The 20,644-nt window shown below is 40.5% G+C and overlaps 1 protein-coding gene across 1 annotated transcript; it reads left to right on the top strand.

Moving 5' to 3' along the window:
* The first annotated feature begins 3,054 nt into the window (after positions 1 to 3,054).
* On the top strand, positions 3,055 to 4,373 carry LOC147606244 (pentatricopeptide repeat-containing protein At1g11290, chloroplastic-like). Its single transcript, XM_086792931.1, has 3 exons — positions 3,055 to 3,799; positions 3,902 to 4,083; positions 4,230 to 4,373. The coding sequence occupies exons 1-3, from the start codon at positions 3,055 to 3,057 to the stop codon at positions 4,371 to 4,373; spliced, it is 1,071 nt and encodes a 356-aa protein (XP_086649057.1).
* The last annotated feature ends 16,271 nt before the right edge of the window (positions 4,374 to 20,644 follow it).

Here is a 20,644-nt window from a genome sequence, read left to right as displayed (position 1 = left end):
GGCTACCAGCTCCTACTGCGAGACCAGCTGTACCTAATGCCCACATCACTAGAGCACCTATTGGGGCACCGGTAGGGCACATGCCTTATGTCCCACATCTACCCCTACTAGGGTTTAGACTAATGCACCCTCATGGAGTGCCACGTGTTGCATCTCCACTTGCTCCTATCATTGCTCTAGTTATGCCAGTACGAGCTACCCGTAGACCTAGTTGCTTTTCACAGGCCTTGGGGAGAGTGGTAGTGGAAAGCATAGCACTTTGTGAGAGTGTTAGCCCGTGTGTGCGCACTCCATGTGAACCACCCTTAGCCACCATGACACTTCACCTACCCTTAAAGGCCACCCTTCACCCATCTTGGGTCTTCACCCATCTTATGTGGTAGTGGAAAGCATAGCACTTTGTGAGAGTGTTAGCCCGTGTGTGCGCACTCCATGTGAACCACCCTTAGCCACCATGACACTTCACCTACCCTAAAAGGCCACCCTTCACCCACCTTGGGTCTTCACCCATCTTATGTGTATGAGCATTCACGAGGATAGATTTTGTGTGAGGAAGGGCTGCAATGGAAAAAGCTAGGTCTTCTTCTTCCTTCTCTTTGTCTCTGTGTTTTCTTCGTAAGCATTTCTCTTTGTTAGGGCTGACGCCACTAACACTTTGGCAAACCACGATGTAGCAACCCCCTCTGGAGGTAAATGCAGGCAGCGTCGTAAAGGCTGATGAAAGATATAGGTGGAGGCTGGCGCAGGGGAGGTGCCCACGGTCTGTACTAGCACTCCTCGTAATGATTGGAAGGCTCTAGGCGAAAAAGAAGAGGCTCAAGATGCAGCGCTGGAGAGGTTAGGAGCAGAGGCTATCCACCTCATCAGGCTTCTCTGGATGTTTCACCAATGGCCGCTAAAGCCTTCTGCCTTCCACACCGCGCCCACGGCTTGAATGTGCAGATAATGCCACTGCCCTAGGGCTGGACAGTCCCCACTCAGAAGGCCAGCGTCCTCTCGCCTTAAGTTACTATGAAGACGAGTACTAGGTTCAGCTCGCTATGGGTGTTCGTGCGGAACGGGCCAATCCGCCACGGTGCTTCCGCAAGGTCACCCAGACTGCTGATTCCGCATCCGCCAACCAACTTCCGCACTCCACCCAATTCAACATTCCGCATTCCACATCCACAATTCCGCATTCCGCCACCACAATTCCGTACTCGTATGTTGACTCCGCATTCGCTGATTCCAATCTCAGGCTTCCTCAATTGAAGGTTAATCCAGTGTACTCCCTGGAGATTATGTTGTATTGAAGGGAAGGGGGGGAGGGGAGGGACGGAGGGGCGGCGGGGGGAGATGCCCTCCACTTTGGATTTGCCACGGCAAGGGAAGGGAGCATTCAGGAATGTCATAGCCAAGAACTGAAGCAAGGAGCTGTCCCACTTCTTCATCATTTGCTGCTGGTGCTGGTGCGGAAGCCGTGTCAAAGCACAGAACGCGCAGCTTCATCTTCGTTCTGCTGCTATTACTACTGTCAATCCTGCATAGCCGAGGGTGCTGAATATCACTTTTTTCTTAATGATGATCATCAGAGTGTCCATGAGTAGGAGAGGACTCCGTTGCTAAGCTGCGGTTGTATGCTTAGCAACACAAGCGAAGAGTGTTTGCAAAGCCCAATGATTCAGAGGTACGTAGAGCCACAGGTGTGGCCTGCCTTGCTTGTCATAGTCACCCGACTCAATCTCCGACTGCCATCCGCTTGCTGAATCCTGAAGCGGAAGCATTCTGCTTGCTAAATCCGGAGGCAGAGCAGGCATACCACTTCATGCAATCCGGAGCAACTGACTGGTGCACCATCCGACCACGGGGCCAGAGAATCAAACCATCGAATCCGTAGCTTCAGGTTTGAATGTCGGTTTCCCATTATCTAGTTTTGCTTGAATGGCTAAAAAGAAGGAGGAGGAGTGTGCTATTTGCTTGCACCATGATCATTCCACCAGGGAATGCCCATACACGTGTAGCCCCTGTTCCAAAGAAGGGGTATGCATCAAATTTTGCATGCCACATCTATGCAAGAAGCTGTACCGGCCTGTCAAGCAGTCCCGGAATGCATCCAACTATACCGAAATGGAGGAAGCATAGGAAAAGTTGGAGCAATTTTCAGATTTGCTTGATAAGGCAGCGCAATGGCATGCAGATTGTGATGCCAAGAGAAAGAAATCCTACTCTAGCATATGTTGCAAGGAGCAGTGGATGAGTTGAGTGAGAAGTATGCAGATCAATTTGAATCCGATGAGGATGAGAATGAACTGGTATACCCAACGACTGTTGGTATGAAAGTTTCTCAGAGTCTTGGTGGATATGGTCGGCATCTTGCCTACATCCTTGCACAGAAAAGCTCTATGTGATATGCATTCCATAGAGTCATGGTCATTAGATGCTACCCAATAGAATGGAGGGCCATGTGTTGTTCGGGATGCAGTTGTGTGGGAACTTATTGAGGATGCTCGAGTGCATAAGCCGGATGGGTTGCAGCATGCACCCATGGATGAGGTAGAGGGGCGGCAGTGGAGGAGCTGTGTGGCCGAGAGCTTGGGAATGCCCTCACATGTCGAGAACCCTCCGATAGATATGCCGGAGAGCATGGAGGACGATCTCCAGGATGCTCAGATGCATGAGCACAACAGTCAGGTTTTGGAGGAGCAGCGAGAGCCCAGAGAATGTCACGGATGATCTAGATGGTATTTCTAGCCATGATGATGGGATGGTTATGCGGGAGCATGAAAGGAGCAGGAAGGCCGGCAGAGCCAAGTGATGCCCTTGGATGCCTCTAATCCTTCATCATATTTCCCTCATGGGGTGGACAGTTAGGATGATCTGGTGTCAACCGATGAGAAGGTTCTCCTCAGATGTGGGTTACATGCAGTAGCACAAGATGTCCTTGATAAACTATTAGTTTGGAATGCAGTCTCCTGGAATGCTCTGATCTCCAAATATGCTGGTGAAGGGCTCAGGAAAGAAGCATTGGATTGCTTGGAACAAGTGCAATGTGAGAGGATGCATCCATAACCGGACATGGTTGGTTGCAGTCTGCAAGCTTGTGGTGGCATGGGCATCATTCATAAGGCCCGAGAGCTTTATGCTGTAATTGCCAAGAAGGGATTTGAGATAGATCCTTTTATTGGCAGCGCTTTGATGGGCATGTATGCCAAATGTGGCTCACTTCTAGAAGCATCTGAATTGTTTGATGAGCAGCCAATTCAAGCTGTAGCTTCACGGACTGCGCGGATCTCAGGGTATACCAAGCATGGACTTGGCGCAGAAGCTCTACACTCTTTGCAACAGATGCGACAAGAAGTCTCATGGACTGCATTGATTGAGGGATATGCTAAGCAGTGGCATGATGAGGAAGCGCTAGTTTGTCTGGAGCAGGGGCAATTAGAAGAAGTGTGTTCAGATGATGTCACATTGAGCTGTGGCTTAAAAGCATGTGGTGCCATAAGAACCATTTGCGTAGGCCGAGAAATTCATGCTCATATTGCCAAAGAGGTTGAGTCAGAGGTTGCTGGATCAGCCCTCATAACCAGGTATGGCAAGTCCGGGAGTGTTTCGGGACCAGGACACGGTGGTTATTGGGTTGTCTCAGTCCAACGTCATGTCATGGACAGCCATGCTCTCAACGCATGTGGAGCAAGGACAAGGAAAGAAGGCCCTATACCTGTACAGGCGGATGCCACAAGGAGGGGTGAGTCCAGACCAGTGGACGTTCGTGCTGGCATTTCAAGCATGTGGCATCCTTGCCCAGAAAGAGGAAGACCTTGTAATTGAACAGGGTCAAGGAGACAAGACTTTGCAATTGTGCAGACAGCTGCCAGATGAACGCATGTGTGAAAACGAGCTGACTTTTATGATGGCCCTTTAGGCCTATGGCGACCCAGCAGAGAAGGAAGAAGGCTTGCATCTGATGTGCTCGTTGGCAGCACCCTTGTGCGTATGTACGACAAGTGTGTGCCTGTATTGGGGTTTGGTGCATTGTCCCATCAGAACATCGTATTGTTGAATGCCATGCTCTCCGCATGCGTTGAAAAAAGCCAAGCAGAACTGGTTTTAGGGCTGTACAGACAGATACGAAAGTAGTATGTGGATTTGGATGATGTTGCACTTGTCTTCTGCAAGTCTGTAGTGCAATTGGAGGCTTGAAAATATGCAGCCAATGTCACTTTCGCATGGTTTCTGCTTGGTTGGACCAGATTCCATCTGTGACAGCCACTCCAATTTATGCGTATGGGAATTGTGCTCGCATGATAGATGCACATGCGGTCTTCGACAGGCTTCTCCAGCCTAATAACATGGCATGGACTCCATGGATTGCTGGTCGCACGACACTGGCATGACCCTATGATTGTGGGTTCGGGTTGTCGGATTGGGAATCCGACCCACTAGGTGTGCCAAGTGTTAGCCTGTGTGCGCACACTCCATGTGAACCACCCTTAGTTGCCATAACATTTCACCTACCCCTAACGACCACCCTTCACCTACCTTACGTCTTCACCCGCCTTATGTTGTTTTGTTGTATGAGCAATCATGACAATGGATTTTGTGTAAGGGCTGCAATGGAAAAAGCTTGGTCTTCTTCTTCCTTCTCTCTCTTTGTGTTTTCTTCACAACCATTTCTCTTTGTTAGGACTGAGGCTACTAACAGAGAGATGGTGGTCGACAAAGCCATGGGAAGGCTGATCAGATAGCCAAGCTAACCCACAAGTTTATTGGCGATAGTGATCCTAGGAGACATCTAGAAGAATTTGATGAAGTGTGTACCCGGGGGATTCACTCTTAGAAAACTTATGATATCACATGAGTGTCCAAGAGAGGGGTTTTTTGAAATGAGGCATAAGCTTATAAGGTAGGGGTAAGGTCATGTATTTAGGTGAATACTAAATCTTAAATTTAAGTTAGGGAGAGGGGGCTTTGGTAGTACTTATTTTCATGGTGCATGTATGGTAAGGATCTAATGATATCAAGAAATGATCACAACATGCTTCAATAATGATTCACGTAGATTGTGGTGATTTACAGTGATGATTTCCTAGTACTTAACATCTATTTCTTGGTAGCATGCATGAAGTATGTATGTTTGCTTAATAAGGTTCAAAGTAACATACTTTAATCTAAGGAGAGGGGGTGTATAAATGTTAGAGAAAAAACATAGACATAAGGAAGGGGGTGACATTCATTTTTAAAGGTATCCTTATAAGCTTAAATAGGGAGGTGTATCATCTTATGAGCATTATATATAGGGGGTTTTCTTGAGGTTTATACACATAGGTGACGTCTCACTTCACTGCTCTTAGGAGATTGTTTTTGAAGCAATTTGTGCGTGAAGGAGGCTTATGGGGTGAAGCTTCCCAGCTACAGAAAGGTGAGAGAGAAGAAGAGAAGTTGGTTAAAAATTTTATTAGCCGTCTCAAACACTTGAACTCTCGTTGTCTTTCGCATAAACACTATTCGAATAATTAATTGTTGGATAGGTTCATCCACCACGGACTTAACCATGAAGCAATCTACAATGGCGTAGTCATTAGAGGGATCACTACGTGGGAAGAAGTCACATCAAATGCCATCGAACTAGAGGATAATCTTATGGTCAAAGGAGCTTAAGCATTAGATTCTAAATCTATTACCTTCGGGGTCACGAGACAGAGCACTTTCACAATTAAACCCCTTGCTAAAGACAACACTTTAGCGGATATGAATTTCACAGATTTCAAAGCACTCCAAGAGGGAATGAAGGCTAGTGGAGCCACATATGTATCCAAGGCGAGAGCTTCAATGGTGCTCAATTTGCCAACAAGGACATTCGACCAGTGAGTGTCCAGTCCTAAGGGCACGCTATAATGGTAATTGTACTTTTTTTGGATGTTATGGTCATGAGGCTTTATAGTGCCGCATGCGTTTACAAACATTGGCTAATATCCTCTAGGTCTCAACAGTTGGCCTTACCGACCCCATCACAGCCACACGATCCATAATGCCTCTAGCAACATCTCAACCCAATGTGGATCAAAGGGCACAACAACCCATTGCAAGGGAGATTTACAATGCACAAAATGTGTCGTTACCTCCACTAGTCTTCGGACCTCAACCACCTTCCCCTAGGATCACACCTCTTAATCAAGTAAGCTTCAAGGAGCCTATTGATTACCAAGAATATGAGGTAGATGTCGAACCCACCCCCACCTCTTTAGGAACCCCACAGAGCTTCATCCTGACTATTGGGACTTGATCTCCCTCTAGGAGCAACATTAGGGCAAGCCCTTCTAGGTATACATAGCTACTTCATTGGTGCTCCAGCCAAACGAATCAGCGCAGCAAACCGCCTACGGAAGCTAACGTTTTTCGCTAATCTGTAGGTGCCTTTTTTTCTGAGGAAAAATGACATCTCTTCTTCTCCACCTGCAATGGGTCTGATTCCTCTTGGCCCTAGGGGTTTTCAAGGGTGATCTACAAGCTCGTGAAGTCAGAATTTGATTTGATTAAGTCTACAGTGAGATCCAAGCTCTTCATCAAATCTGCAGAGGTGACTTTGGTAAAATAGAGATTAAGTATTCAATGTTTGGTCAAATATTGTGTTTCTTGGATTAATCCTCTACTAGACTAATTGCTATTGATGGCCTTGAAAGGATTTGAGCTCATTTGAACTCTAAGGCCTCAGATCTAGGCTCCTCGCATACTCTATTTTCTTTACACAAGACAAAGGATTAATTTGCTAATCAGTGATGATTAATCAATGCTAATCACTATTTTTTGGTGCAATATAGGTGTTTTCAAATTAACCATTAGGTATCTGATACAGATCCCTATAACTTCAGAGTGCAATTCAGAGATGATTTGATACTCCAACCATTCCGTACAAATTGGTTACCCTTGATTTAATGTAATTTTTGGTGATTTTATGCTGATTGTAATCATCTCTTAAACACCAGATTGAGTTGTAAAAGGGTAGGCACTGCCCTTGAATCTTGAAATCGGATCAAGAGGTAAGACCCCCTTCACATCATCATGAGTACAGCACAAGAGATAGCCAAATTTAATGGGGAGCAGTTTTACACATGGCAGACAAAAACCATGTATCTGCTCATGAGGAAAAATCTGTGGGGGCTAGTTGAGGGAAGAGATGAATGCCCAGAGGTGAGAGGGGAAAATGAGTGGAAGAGCAGGAATGAAAAAGCATTGGGACTTATTGCACTCAGTTTAAATGATGAAATCGTTCATCACATCACAGGGATACAATGGGCAAAAGATGCATGGGATGAACTCAATAAATTATTTGGCACACAAGCTAAAAATTCAAAGATAAATTTGTTAATGCAATTCTACAAATTGGATATGAAGGAAAGTGAACCTTTAATCACGACACACTTGAACAGATATAAAAGCATTAAGCAACAACTGGCAGCTATTGGCAAAAAGGTAGAAGATGATGCGGCACTAGCAGTGCTTTTGAAGAGTATGGACAAAGGTGAATATGAAAATATTGTAGCAACACTAAAGAATGTACCTGAATTGAAGCTACACGAGATAGAAGGAGCTCTACTACAGCAAGAGAGCAGAGGTAAAGAGAAGAAATGGCTCGAATCAACAGCAGGAGAAGAAAAAGCATTCTTCACCCGAGGAGGATTCTCTCGAGACGAGGATGAGGAAGAGGCAGAGTAGGAGGAAGGACCTTCACTGGCCACAACTGTGGAAAGCCAGGACACATGGCAAGAGACTGCTCTGCAGCAAACCCAGTTCGGCAAACTTCATGGAGGCTCCTAAGGAAGTGGAGTCACATCATCTTTTCTGAGAGAGAGAGAGAGAGAGAGAAACCCCTTAACCCAATGTAACTTGCCCCAACAAAGTAAAACCACCTGTGAGCCACCGATGATGTAGGCCATGTGGTAGATGTATGTGTGAGCACTTTAGTCAAGGTCACGAGCACTTGTAGTAGCCTTGGACACATAGAGAGAGAGAGTATCAAGGACTATGAGTTTAGGGACTTGAGGCACTGGTCACGGACTATCAAGTAAGAGGGAAACTTGGTATAGGGTCCAGGTGTGCTAGGAGTATTCACTTGAGGGGAGGTGTTGAAATATACAAGTGAACAGGGTGTGTGTGAGAACAAGCCCTTAGCAAGAGGCTGTAAAAGAGAATCTGTAAATGTGAGAGAACCTATGAAAAGGTGAGAAGTATCTACTAGGATAGAATAAAGGGTAGCATGAGGAGATTTAGGAGGTGTGGAGATATTCTGGGAGAGGTGGAGAGAATCAAGCAAAAGAGGTGGAGAGAATCAAGCAAAAGAGGTGGAGTGAATCAAGGAGAAATCAGTGAGATTGGATGCTTGGATGTAAACTCTATAAATTGAGGCATTGGCCTAATGAGAATTTGTTTTTGATTATCCATGCCTACATTAAGCTATCAATTAATTGCTCACTAATCACATCTTAATTATCATCTAATCACTAATCACATCTTAATTATCATCTAATCTCTTTGTTAATGATGTTGATTCTCGCATTTGATCCACCATAGCTCATCACATTGCTGTAATTTTAACAGCAAAGACGTAAACGCTATGCGGCGAATCATCATAAGAGGATGCAAGAAAGAACCACTACCACTGGCTCTAGTACATGGGTGCAATTGACTTACATCGAACGTTTATAGACAATTGGGGAGAAGAGTTGCAAAAGCTCTAGTATTGTAGACCATCCCTAATTGATATAGTTAAGGTGGAAGTCTCTGATGAACCAAAACCAAGCTGCTTTGCTAGAAGGCAACAAAATCGTGAACTCACACAGAAGGAACGAGAGGCTAAAGCTACAGCTAAAGCAATTGATGAAGGAAAGGAAAATGAGTCTGATTTGTGCCTAGGACTTGAGCATTACAAGATACACCATAGGGGAACACAAGTTTGATAATGCCAAATGTAACCCCACAAGTGAAAGTGGAGGAGTCTATGACAGGCCTGTAGAGGTCAAGGAAGTAGACTTGGTTGAACCAGGGGAAGATCCTAAGCTTGTCTACATAGCCAAGGACTTAAATAAGGCCAAGGAGGCTAAACTTGTAGCTCTCCTCAAGGAGTATGTTGAATAAAGCAAAAAAAAAAGGTTACCTACATGTGCACAAAAGTTTTCTATTATTAATGGGCATCTTTATAGAAAGGCTATGGAAGGAGCATTTAGACGATGTGTTGTACAAGCGAAGATCTCACACATATTAAGGGAATGTCATGATTCATCTTGTGGGGGGACATTTTGCTAGGAAATTCATTGCAATGAATATTCTAAGGGCGGGTTATTGGTCGCTTACTATCTTTAAGGATGCTCATGAATGATGTAAGAGATGTGACATGTGTTAATGAGCTACACGTCTATCAAATTGTCTTAGACCTTATAACCCTATTATGGCTGATTTACCTTTTGAAAAATGTGGCATAGATTATGTGGGACCCATATCACCTACATCTAGGAGTTAAAAGAACTACAACATAGGAACCACTGATTACTTCACCAAATGGTCTGAGGCGCAAGCGGTTAGAAAAGATGATGTACAAATCACTGCTAATTTCTTGATTGAGAAAATCATTTGTTGTTTTGGAGCTCCAACCAAACCTGTATCTCATAGGGGGACACATTTCCTCAATGAAGTTATTGAAGGTCTCACTGATTATTTAAATATTCTTCATAATAAAACCACACCATATAAACCTTCTACCAATGGGCAAGTTGAAAGCACTAATAAGACATTAATCACTATCTTAAGAAAAACCATTGCATCACACAATCGGGATTGGGATGATAAGTTATGTGCTGTTATTTGGGCTTATAATACTACATAAGATGGAGGCTCTAGCTTTACCCCTTTTTCATTGGTTTATGGAAAAGAATGTGCACTTCCCATTAAGCATGAATTGTTGAGCTTAAGGTTTCTTCATGAGCATAACCTTCCTTTAGAAGAGAATGTTTACAAGTGAGATTAAACACTTTGAATCATTTAGATGAGTGGAGGTTGAGAGATCACTTACATCAAGAGGTTTCCAAAAAGGGACAAACAAAACAACAAGTTAAAAAGCCAAATCGTATGAGTTTGAGAAGCACCAATTAGTATTGCTTTATGATGCCCGCCATGAGTTTCTCCTAAAAAATCTTAGTCATGTATGGTCAGGTCCTTATCTTATAGTTGAGGTCAAACCAAATAATAAGGTCCAATTAGTAGAAATGGATGGTACATGGTTTCCCACTAAAACCAATGTTGATAAAATCAAGCCTTATTGGATTTGATTCATCTTCTCACTATGCATCTGAATACCTTTTCTCCTTTGTGTTCTAGATGAGGAGGTAGTAGATAGGCGGACTATGTGGTTTAATGGAGCTAACAGAGGGTCTACAAAGTCTAGATCATGTGACATTGTTATACATCATCATGAAGGGTGCATTAGACTTCTAGGGGTTAGTCTGGGGGAATTTTTTAGTAACAATATGGTTGAATATCAAGCTTTACTGATTGGGTTGAGAGCATTGAGAAAACTTGGGACATCATTGGTTCATGTTAAAGGGGATTCACAATTAGTTATCCACCAACTTTTGGGCATTTCTAAAACACTCCATCCTCTCACGCATTAATACTGTAAAAAGCCTATGATCTTCTTTCCTATTTCCATGACCCCATTATTGAGTATGTCCCACATTGTCAAATCACCATTGCCAATGATGGCTCCCTCTGTGGATCCTTCGCACTTTGTTGACTTCTTCTCGCTCGTTATCTTAGCACTATTTGGGAGGCATGTTGAGAGAGATTAATGTTATGCTTTGGGAAAAATTAGTTTATGCTCTTACATACATTCTTCGATAGTTATAGGAGGTCAATTTTTCTCACGTAGATCCACTATACCTCATTATGGTCATGTAGCCCAATGGATAAGGCACCAATCTAACTAGAAATCTAGGTTCACACTAGTAGGCTAGTTTTTTTGACCCTAGGCATTTTTTAAAGTGCATTACATGTGCATGCTTTATGTGTATCATTATTTATCCACCGTACATGCATAATATTTTAAATATTAGCTCACACTGTGATAATTACAATGATGCTCTCATTTGGTCTTGACCAAAGTTTCTCGTTGTTGTAGGAAATTCCAGAGTAAAGGCAAAGTCGCATGAAATCGGCACACTTAACCATTTTCAATGCTCAAAGGACAAAGAAGATTGTCTCGTTCACGAGAGAAAAGTTAAACCAAACTATGATATCAAAGGTCCATAAGTTCTAAGATAAGCTACAATAAGTATAAAAAAGGACTTTGAGATAAGCAAGAAATTGAGAGAGGAAAGGATCTCAGAGATGAGAGAACTCAGAGAAACCAAGGAGTAGTTGGCCATGGCAATTGATAAAATTCTTAAAGTATAGTTCAAGAAGGAAGGGCCAGTTCCTTCAAGAAGTTCTACTTTTGAAGTTCCTTCAAGAAGTTCTACTTTTGATGCATAAAAACTCTCCTTGAAATTTACACAGTGTTAAATAAAAATTATTTTAAGAATAATCAAACAAAATAAATATATTACCTCAAGAGTCGGAGTAGTCATTGTGATATTCTTCTTCTTGATCATCATGGATCATGTTGAGTCCAAGTGAAATAAACTTTGACTTTCGTGAACAATTTGATATACGATATGTCCAATCTCATTACACGAATCTCATTACACGTCATTAGGGCCAAAAATGAAAAAAAGGGCCGTGTAAGGATTGGATTAACTTTCTTAATCAAAGTGATTTAACTAAAATAGTAGAGACAAATAGCTATATTAAATGAGTCTCTACTATTTAACTAAAATAGTAGAGACAAATAGCTATATTAAATGAGTCTCTTTTATCTATATTTAGAGGAGAGTGTCTTTAATATGCCATCCATCACATATCTATAGTCTTTAATTCACCTATCCTTTTGATGGCCTTCTTGTGCCTACTTTAGTAAAAGTTTTCTAAAATAATCTAATTTCAAATATTTAAATACATAACATACTTCTCTCTTCCAAAGGGCATGATGCGAGTTTTTCCCTCACGTTTCTTTCTATTGTCTTTTTCTCTCCCCACCATCTCTTGCTTTCTCTTTGGATCATTTTTATTGCTATGGTGACTCCAAGGGTTGATCCACACTTAAAGAAAAGACACCATATCAACTTCTTGACAAAGAATATTGCACGTAGAGAAGTATTCATCACAAAGATCCACATGATGAGGCCGGCTGAAGCTCAAAGGCTATGTGCAACAGGAAAGAAGCATGTAGATTTGTGGGTTCAAGGAGGTCTTTATCCTCTTGACCCATCAATTGGTAAGCCTCCATCATTTAGCACCTTGCATGATCTTGTTCAATTCATTGGGGATGGGTAGAGAGAGAGAGAGAGAGAGAGAGAGAGAGAGAGAGAGAGAGAGAGAGAGGTATTAACGGCGGTAGAGAAGGCTTATTTGGATATTGCTCAAGATCGAATAATCAAGTTACTATTTTCCATTATCAACACATAAATATGGCTGAAACTATGCTTGGTGTATACAAACAATCTATTAAAGGACATAAGCATCGTGATCTCACAAACTCATTGTGTAAATGAGTTAGAAAGGCTACTTCACTCATCTCAGGAAGAGGTGACAAAGCTTAGACAAACTAACCAAAACTTGGAAGAATATGCACTCCCCAAAACCCAACTAAAAAGCACTCCTTTTGGGTTAAGAGTGAGATCTAGGCAGTTTAAAAGTGTTACATGCCTAGCCACACATGGGGTGCTAAGAAGAAATAGATGAGGCTTGCTAAAAGCTACATGAATGTGGGAGATTTCTGCTTGGATAATCCTCTGGAGATAGAATTTCTATGATAGAGTCTTCTATAAAAAACAATGGCATGATTGAAATGCTCAAGCTCTCACAGTGTGCAGGGCTTCGAAGGAAGGTAGTCAAGGAAGTTTGCAATGACTTTTGTGACTTGGTCAAGCCTGATGAGGTGGTGGAGGTATGTGACAAGGTTTCAATAAGTAGAAAGGGATACAGAGCCATATCAAAGCTACTCATCCAAGGTATGAAGCCTCATCGTCTTCGTGTGTTTGGCATACCCCGACCACATACCGTAGCAATGGCATGACACCAACAAAATTTGGCTATTCCAAGGTTCATAGGTTCACAAACACATTGACGGTTTAATGACTGTAGAGAAGACAAAAAAAAGAAATCAATATTTGAGTATGACATGTATAAAACATATTTACAGATGTTAGAAGGGTCCAATCAGCCATGGTAAAGTTCTATTAGTGCGCACAATAGAGGACTATGAGGGCAATCTTATTTTTGTTATCAAGCTTGATGAGGCACAAATATCAAAAAATGGAAAGAATCAGTATAGGGATGATGAACAAAGCTTTAAATTATGCCCAAGGTAAGGAAGACTAACCATTAGCACACAATCAGAGATGCAACTATGGTACATAGGGGTAGCTGCAGTGTCAGATGAGAGTCATGAATCATGATACTCTCAAATGGTTGTTTTGGTACACAAAAATTTCAAGAGTCATTGATGCTCATAATAAAGGTGATATGCTTGTGGTGGATGGGGTAGGAAAATTTACAGTTGAGTGGCACATGAGTGCCGACTTGAAAGCATTGAAGTGCATGTAAGGGGTGTGTGGTGGTCCTAGATGTGAAAACCCATGCCTCTATTGCATGGTGGGCATGAATAGTTTGGATTGGTACAACCCTACAATGGATTGTACGAAGCCTCCATTCAGAGACAAGACAAAGCAAGTAATTGGTGATAAAGACTAGACCAAGGATAAAGGGAAATCAAAGACTAGGAGCAAGGGAAAGCCAAGAAAAATAGCTGAATTCAAGGGTGAAGCATGTATTGTGCCCTGAGCATCCCATACTTCCTATAAAGCTAGAGAGAGTTCACATTTATAGTTTACATGCAAAAATTAGAATACTGGATAAGCTATTAACACTTCATCTTGATTATGCTCATTCTGTTTTGCCATCAGAGGTATCGGATGCATGTTTAGAGTAATGTGAGATTTTACTCTCTAACATGGGCTTTCATGGTGGACATGTGCAACTTAAAAAGGATGACAAGAAATCAGGTACCACTAGTGATCTTCCAGTAGATGTGTCAATGGGAAGAGCCAAAGCTAGGAGGTTTTTGTCAGACTATGAAAACAAACAAGTTACAACAGTAGATGTGTCAATGGGAGGAGCCAAAGCTAGAGGAGGTTTTTGTCAAGCTAGGAGGTTTTTGTCAAACTATTAAAACAAACAAGTTACAACAGTATGGGAATGTTGGAAATCTCTATGCGAACGAGCACACAACTAACCAAGCTAGTGATCCAAGGATGACAAAGTTTCATATGAGGGTTTGGATAGAGCTTGATAATTTTATAAAATTCTACGTAAGAAAATGACTGAAGGCGATCATGGAAGTTAGTTTGAAACAGCAATCAAGACACTTGTGGAAACAATTGTAGCTACTTGGGGGAACAAGGACATACCCTTCTACCTAGTAAGAGTTTTTGCTTCATGTAATTCACACATTGACTAATCAGTATGATATAAAATGATTATTAATATGTTTTTTTATATGTGAAGCATATTTTTTTTGCACATGGTCCATACTTTGTGAGGAACCAAGGGCCTCTTACTACATGGAATACTCAAGGCAAGGAAAAATCACACTATGCCACATGTATCAACTATTTTCGTACAACTCAACATGGTGATGAAAAAACAAAAAACAAATGCACTACGCGAGCTTTTAAACACATTATACCGAAGAAAAATGTAATGATACAATGAAATTCTTAAAAATCAGGTTAGTATATACAACACAAAAACAATCAGTGTTATTGAGATCAATATATTAAAAACACTCATCATGCTAATTAAAGTGTATCTTTATGCAGGATGGTGATTGAGAAGGAGAAAAAGTCAAGGTGATGCAATTTATAATAAAAAATTTTCTCAATACAAGTAGGAAAAAACTTTTACAAAAGTAGTCTTCTTTTTCTCCCCTCCTTTTCAGGGTTTTCTTTGGGCAGTTGTTTGCCCTCATCTTTCGGATAGTTTTTTAGCCTCATCTTCTTTGGGTAGTTTGCCTCTATACCTTAGTAGCTTTTGGCGTTGATAGCCTCCAAGTGCATGGGTATTCAAGTCAGGGAACTGCCTTTGCATATGCCGCATAACACAAAAAATACCGTGTCCTAGATGCCCACAGCCCTAGTGCATATCCAAAAATATGTATAGCTTCCTACTTCTCTATAAGCATTATCTTATCTGCACTTTGTTGTGTCCTTCCATATACTAAGTATGCTGGCAGTGTTAAAATTATGGGCAGTATGCACAACGAAAGCAATAGTTGATGGCAAGATAGAGCAATATATATAAGAGAGAGCAAGAACACAAGATGTATAAAAAGCTTCTATATTACCTTTGAATGGCCCATGGAATCACTCAATGGCAAGCTTATAGCCTCAATGATCACAAATCCCCAATCTAGTGCATTAGGGTTGGCATTTGGCTCATGTGGTAGCCATTCCAATCAATATGAAGCATATTACATTCATGAAAGATGCCAATAGCATGACTGAATCATCAATTTCAACTCTAGGTCAAGAACTTGGGGTTTTCTTGAGATAAACCCTAAATCTTGCCCTTAGATGCCAAGAATCACCAAATTCAATGAGGAATTGAATGTAGGTACTCACCAATGATTGATTAGCTTTAGTTTTGTAGAGATTGTTGAGAATGTGGCTTTCTTGGAAATCCCCTATTCTTCTTGGCCTCTTGATAAAAAATCTTCAATCCATGCAAAAGAAGGCTCCATTTGGCAAGAAATAGTCTCTAATATGTGTAATAAGCAAGGCTCAACTCTCAATAGGCATCACATAGAGTATAATCATCATCCAAACAAAGCTTCTATGCTACTGGAATTCGTGAGTCTATGCTAGCCTGCTGGGGGTTTTGTGGCCATCAAATCATTTCACAAATGTGCTCCAAAGCATATGACTAATGGAGGGCGGCTTGACTTAGTTATATGGAAGATGAGTAATCTTACAAGAAATGGCCATAGCTAGGGTTTCTTGAATTGAATTGAAGGCTACAAACAGGGCTTGGAAATAGAGAAGAAATTTGAGAAAAGATGCAAGAAATGGATTAAAGTGGAGGCTCTGATACCACTGCAAGCAACTATTAGGGTTTAGCACTCAGAATGGAGGGCTCACATGCATTCTCAAGGGAGAAGCCACCATGAAAGCTTGAGAGAGCTCAAAGCTATAAATCTTTATTATATTTATTGTAATCACTTTTATGGGTTCATGTCAACCTCCCACAACAGTGGTATCAAAGCCAAGAGTGATTGCCATTGATTGAACCCGTGAAGAGCTAGTGGATAAAGAAGTGGAAAAGCTTGGCCAAAGGTAATTTTTTTCATTCAAATCATACAAAGCCTAAGGTTTTTCAAGAAAGCCTAATTTCTGTCCAATGGGTAACAAAAACCCATAAATCTATTACCCAATGGTCCATCTAAGGTAGAAAACCACTTGTGCATTTTGAAAACTGTTAAAACCCTACGATCTCTCTAGATAATTGTTATGCATAAACATGCATAAATCAGGCATAAACTCATCCACCCAACCACCCCTGAGCCCAAGGGATGCACACATGAAATATAATGAAATACATCATACCTGTACCTTGATGTCCATACCATCAAGAGGTATAACTCCAATCCAATAGCATGTAGCTATAGTGTGAAATGGTAGGTGAGTAGATACGATCCTCTACACAAGAGAGCATAACATAGCCTTGGCCTCAAGCCCCCCTTGAGTGTGCCCCATACCCCTATTATATAGGAGGGCCCTCAAGTGACTCTTGACTCTCCATTTCCCATGTGTGACCCTTCGATGCCAGACCCTAACCTTAACCCTTAAGGTTAGTCCTAATCCATGTTCCACTAGAGCTTGTTCCCATGCTCCCATGCTCACAAGCCTAATGTGGGTTATCCTCCTAGTAAATGCACACATAATGTGCATATAACATAGCACACATAATGTACATATAACATACTTCCCCTCTCTCAAAACATTGCACTCTTGCAATGAAAAGAAGAAGAACTGCACTCAACAATATCAACTGACTCCCAAGCCGAATCCTCTATTTCCCTATCTTTCCACCTAAATTTAACCTCAGGGATTACTCAACTACAAAGTTTCCTTTCCTTGAATTCAAGTACCTTATCAGGTTCATGTAGAACATAGGATAAATCTTTGACTTCAACGAGTTTTTGAGGAGTAATTGTGTTATCCTCACCTAATCTCTTACATCTCTTTCTTCTTCTATTACTTCCAGCATTACTACTTTGGAATTAGATAGCTGGTTTTGAAAAGATGCAGGGGGAAGAGAGCTTGAGCTCTTGCAAGCACACACACACTCACAAAACCCTAATAGAGAACACACGAGGTGAGAGGCTGAAATATCTGCATGTCTCCAAATACCATTCTTCTTCAAAAATTCAGAGAACTCATTGGAGAAGAAGTACTCTCCCCCTCCATCTGACCTTAGGCACTTTACATATTTCCCTATTTGCTTTTCAACCAAAACTCAGAAATTCTGAAAGTTGATTTTGGAGTGCTTTGATTTGGTGTCGAAGATCTTGTTTAGCTCCTCCCATGCCACCTTTGGTTCTTTGATGCCTTTCCCTTTCAATCTATTGATATGAAAGACTGGATGATGAACTCTAACATGTGGAGGTAGTTTTAAGTTCAAACGCAACCGTGCCAATCCGATGTATAAATCGAAATGGACCATAATATCTAAGAGATAAATTCGAGCATTTTCCTTTTGACAAAGTCTGAAAATCTTTAGGAACTTTTAAATACACCAACGCTCCTGGTTCAAAAGACCGAGATGAGCATCCCCTATCAGCATAAAACCATGCCCTATCCTGAGCACTCCTGATAGAATCCCGAGCTTTGGTCAGCATTTCCTGCATATCACACAAGAAATCCCTCGATGTCCTTAAGACCGACATCAATAGGTGCCTTGAGTTGATACCCTTACATAAGTATGCACAGACTAAAACCAATAGCCGTATATTTAAAAGTGTTATAGGCAAATTCCATCATTGGAAGATATTTTTTCCAATATGATGCTTTCCCAGAGACATATGCATGAAGCATATACTCTACAATCTGATTCATACGCTCTGTTTTCCCATCAGACTACTGTGGATGATCAGAGCAATTCACATTCAAAGTAACTTCCTCGTTATAAACCATTCGGAATAAAGTAGGAAAACATGGCATTATAACAGCAGAAACCAGGGATTCATCGGTGCCCCAATATACCCACATCTGTATATGGAATAATCGACGTCTCGAATTACCCATATCAATATAGAGAGTCATTAGCGTCTCGATGAGTCACATATGTCCATCCGTAAACAATCAGGTTGACTATATAAATCACCTAAAGTATGGAACTAGAGAAAGAAATGCCAACAAAGGAAGAATCCAAATTTCCTTATCTGAACACAACAAGATAAACTTGTTTGAACTCTAAAGAAAGAGATTTCAACAAGTGAAAATGCCAACAAGATTACACTCATCAAAACATGCAGGCTATAGATAAAAGAAGTTTATCTAGACAATGCCCACAGTATACCTTTTAGTGAATTTAGAAAATGAGATTGTCTTTAAATGTTGAGGTCAACATGCTAAGTGATGTAAGCAAAATCAACAATCTTGAGCCCAAATTATCTCATAAGATAATATATGTGAGGAATCACTAGCGTCCCATACCACCATGATATCACCCATACATACCTTAACAATTTGAAAACTCCCTAGTATGCCATCTAGGAAAATATGAATAAAATCCTGTATAAAAGGAATAAAATGGTATGAAGCCTCAAATAAAAAACCCCTAGACACAAGTGATCTAGGTAAAATCTAATGAGTCCATATAAAACTTGGAAAACATCCAATAAAATCCACCAAAACAAATAGATCAACTAATCCATGATAGAATTTGTCTTAGGCTTAAAAAATTAAGCACAAACCACACTTAAATAAGTGCAAAATAAATTATCATGGAAACGTGTCAAAAGTGAAACACACTTTGAACGCAGATTATAGCCATCAAAAGAAATTAAGGAACGTGTCCAACAAGAATGGCTAATCACTGAAAAAAAATCATGCAAACATCGTTTAGAATTAATCCAAACAAAAATAATTACTAATACGAGATATAATCGTATTAATAATCTGCGAATAACTCGCATCTATCTAATGTTAGCACGTGAAAACGTACTTCAACATTAAATAACTCTCGAAAATATTAATTTTATTGAGAAAAAAAATTAACATGAAATTTTTCCTAATTTTATAGGGCCTCAAAATATGATAATTTTGAATTCCAACAAACCTATCTTATGGCATTCCAAACTTATATTTTTCTAGAAATTTTTTAGCAATTAAATTTGTCAAAATACCATTGATATTTTAAAAATACCAATTTCTAGGATTTCTAAAAGTAATTTCTAGAATATTTCTAATTTTTCCTGAGAATCCCATCATTCACGAAATTTCCAATTCCGCCCGACAATTCTCAAATCCAATGAAAATTTATAATTTTAATGGATTTTTAAAATTTTTGGGTAAAATATATTTTTAAAAGGAATTTGAATGATCATGGGCACCCAAATGGACACACCACATGCAAACACCAACCCCACATTTTTCTAAAATTTACAATAACTTTTGTCTAATTTTTCACTAATTTTCAAGAATTTTTTAAAATTTTTAATTAACCCCGAACGCATTAGAATACGAACAATCAAAAAAATTTGGAATCCCAACAGTTTTCCCGGAATACGGAAAGCCAAAAGTTTCGGGAAAAGCCAAAGGTTTTCCGGAAGATGAAAAGCCAAAAGGCAACAAGAAAAAATTTTCTAAATTTTTTTGAGAATTTTCTTTTCTCAAATTTTAAATTTTCTCTAATTTTTAGGCTTTTTCAAGCTTTTTTTTGAAACATTTTCAAAAGCTTTTTCTTTAAATAAAAAATTTATTTTTTTAAAATAAAAAAATTATTAATAAGCTTTATTAAGCTTATTTGGATTTTGATTTTTTTTTGGGGGGGTTCCGCCGAGACTGCTGCGTAGCCGAGCCCCCCCCTTCCCCCCCGCCTGTGCGTAGAAAAACCAAGAGAGACAGAGATCACTTCCCTCTCCACTCTCCTCTCTCCTTCACACCAATTCATGGCTCCTCTTCACCCCCTCCTTCTTTGTTAGAGAGGAGGCTGATTAGGTATTAATTAATCTTTTTTAATTAAACTAATTCTAATCATAATTAAATATTAATTATGATTAATTTAAAATCCCTTTTAAGAGAAATTCACACGGGAAAATCAGAATTGAGAGGCGAAGAGGGTCCCACGCACATGGGAGAGCATTTCATGCATCAACATGCTGCTCCCTACTGTATTTCCGCAGAAAATCGACAGAAATTTGATCGCATACCCGCGCAAAAACCTGCAAAAATGTATAAAAAATACATTTTTAATCATAAAAATGCTCAAAAAATTCCTTAAAAATTAGGAAAAAAGT

This window comes from Cibotium barometz, chromosome 58, assembly GCF_041138505.1.
Source record: "Cibotium barometz isolate CiBa-2024 chromosome 58, ASM4113850v1, whole genome shotgun sequence".
Classification (NCBI taxonomy): Eukaryota; Viridiplantae; Streptophyta; class Polypodiopsida; order Cyatheales; family Cibotiaceae; genus Cibotium; species Cibotium barometz.
The sequence above is the reverse complement of the archived record's forward strand: the minus strand, read 5'-3'. Positions and strand labels throughout refer to the sequence as shown.

Excerpts from the sequence above, each read along its gene's own strand:
- LOC147606244 (XM_086792931.1), top strand. The coding sequence starts at position 3,055 with ATGGTTGGTTGCAGTCTGCAAGCTTGTGGTGGCATGGGCATCATTCAT. Across the intron at positions 3,800-3,901 it reads CCCAGAAAGAGGAAGACCTT|GCCTATGGCGACCCAGCAGA; the intron begins GTAATTGAACAG and ends ATGGCCCTTTAG. Across the intron at positions 4,084-4,229 it reads AAAAAAGCCAAGCAGAACTG|ATTCCATCTGTGACAGCCAC; the intron begins GTTTTAGGGCTG and ends TGGTTGGACCAG.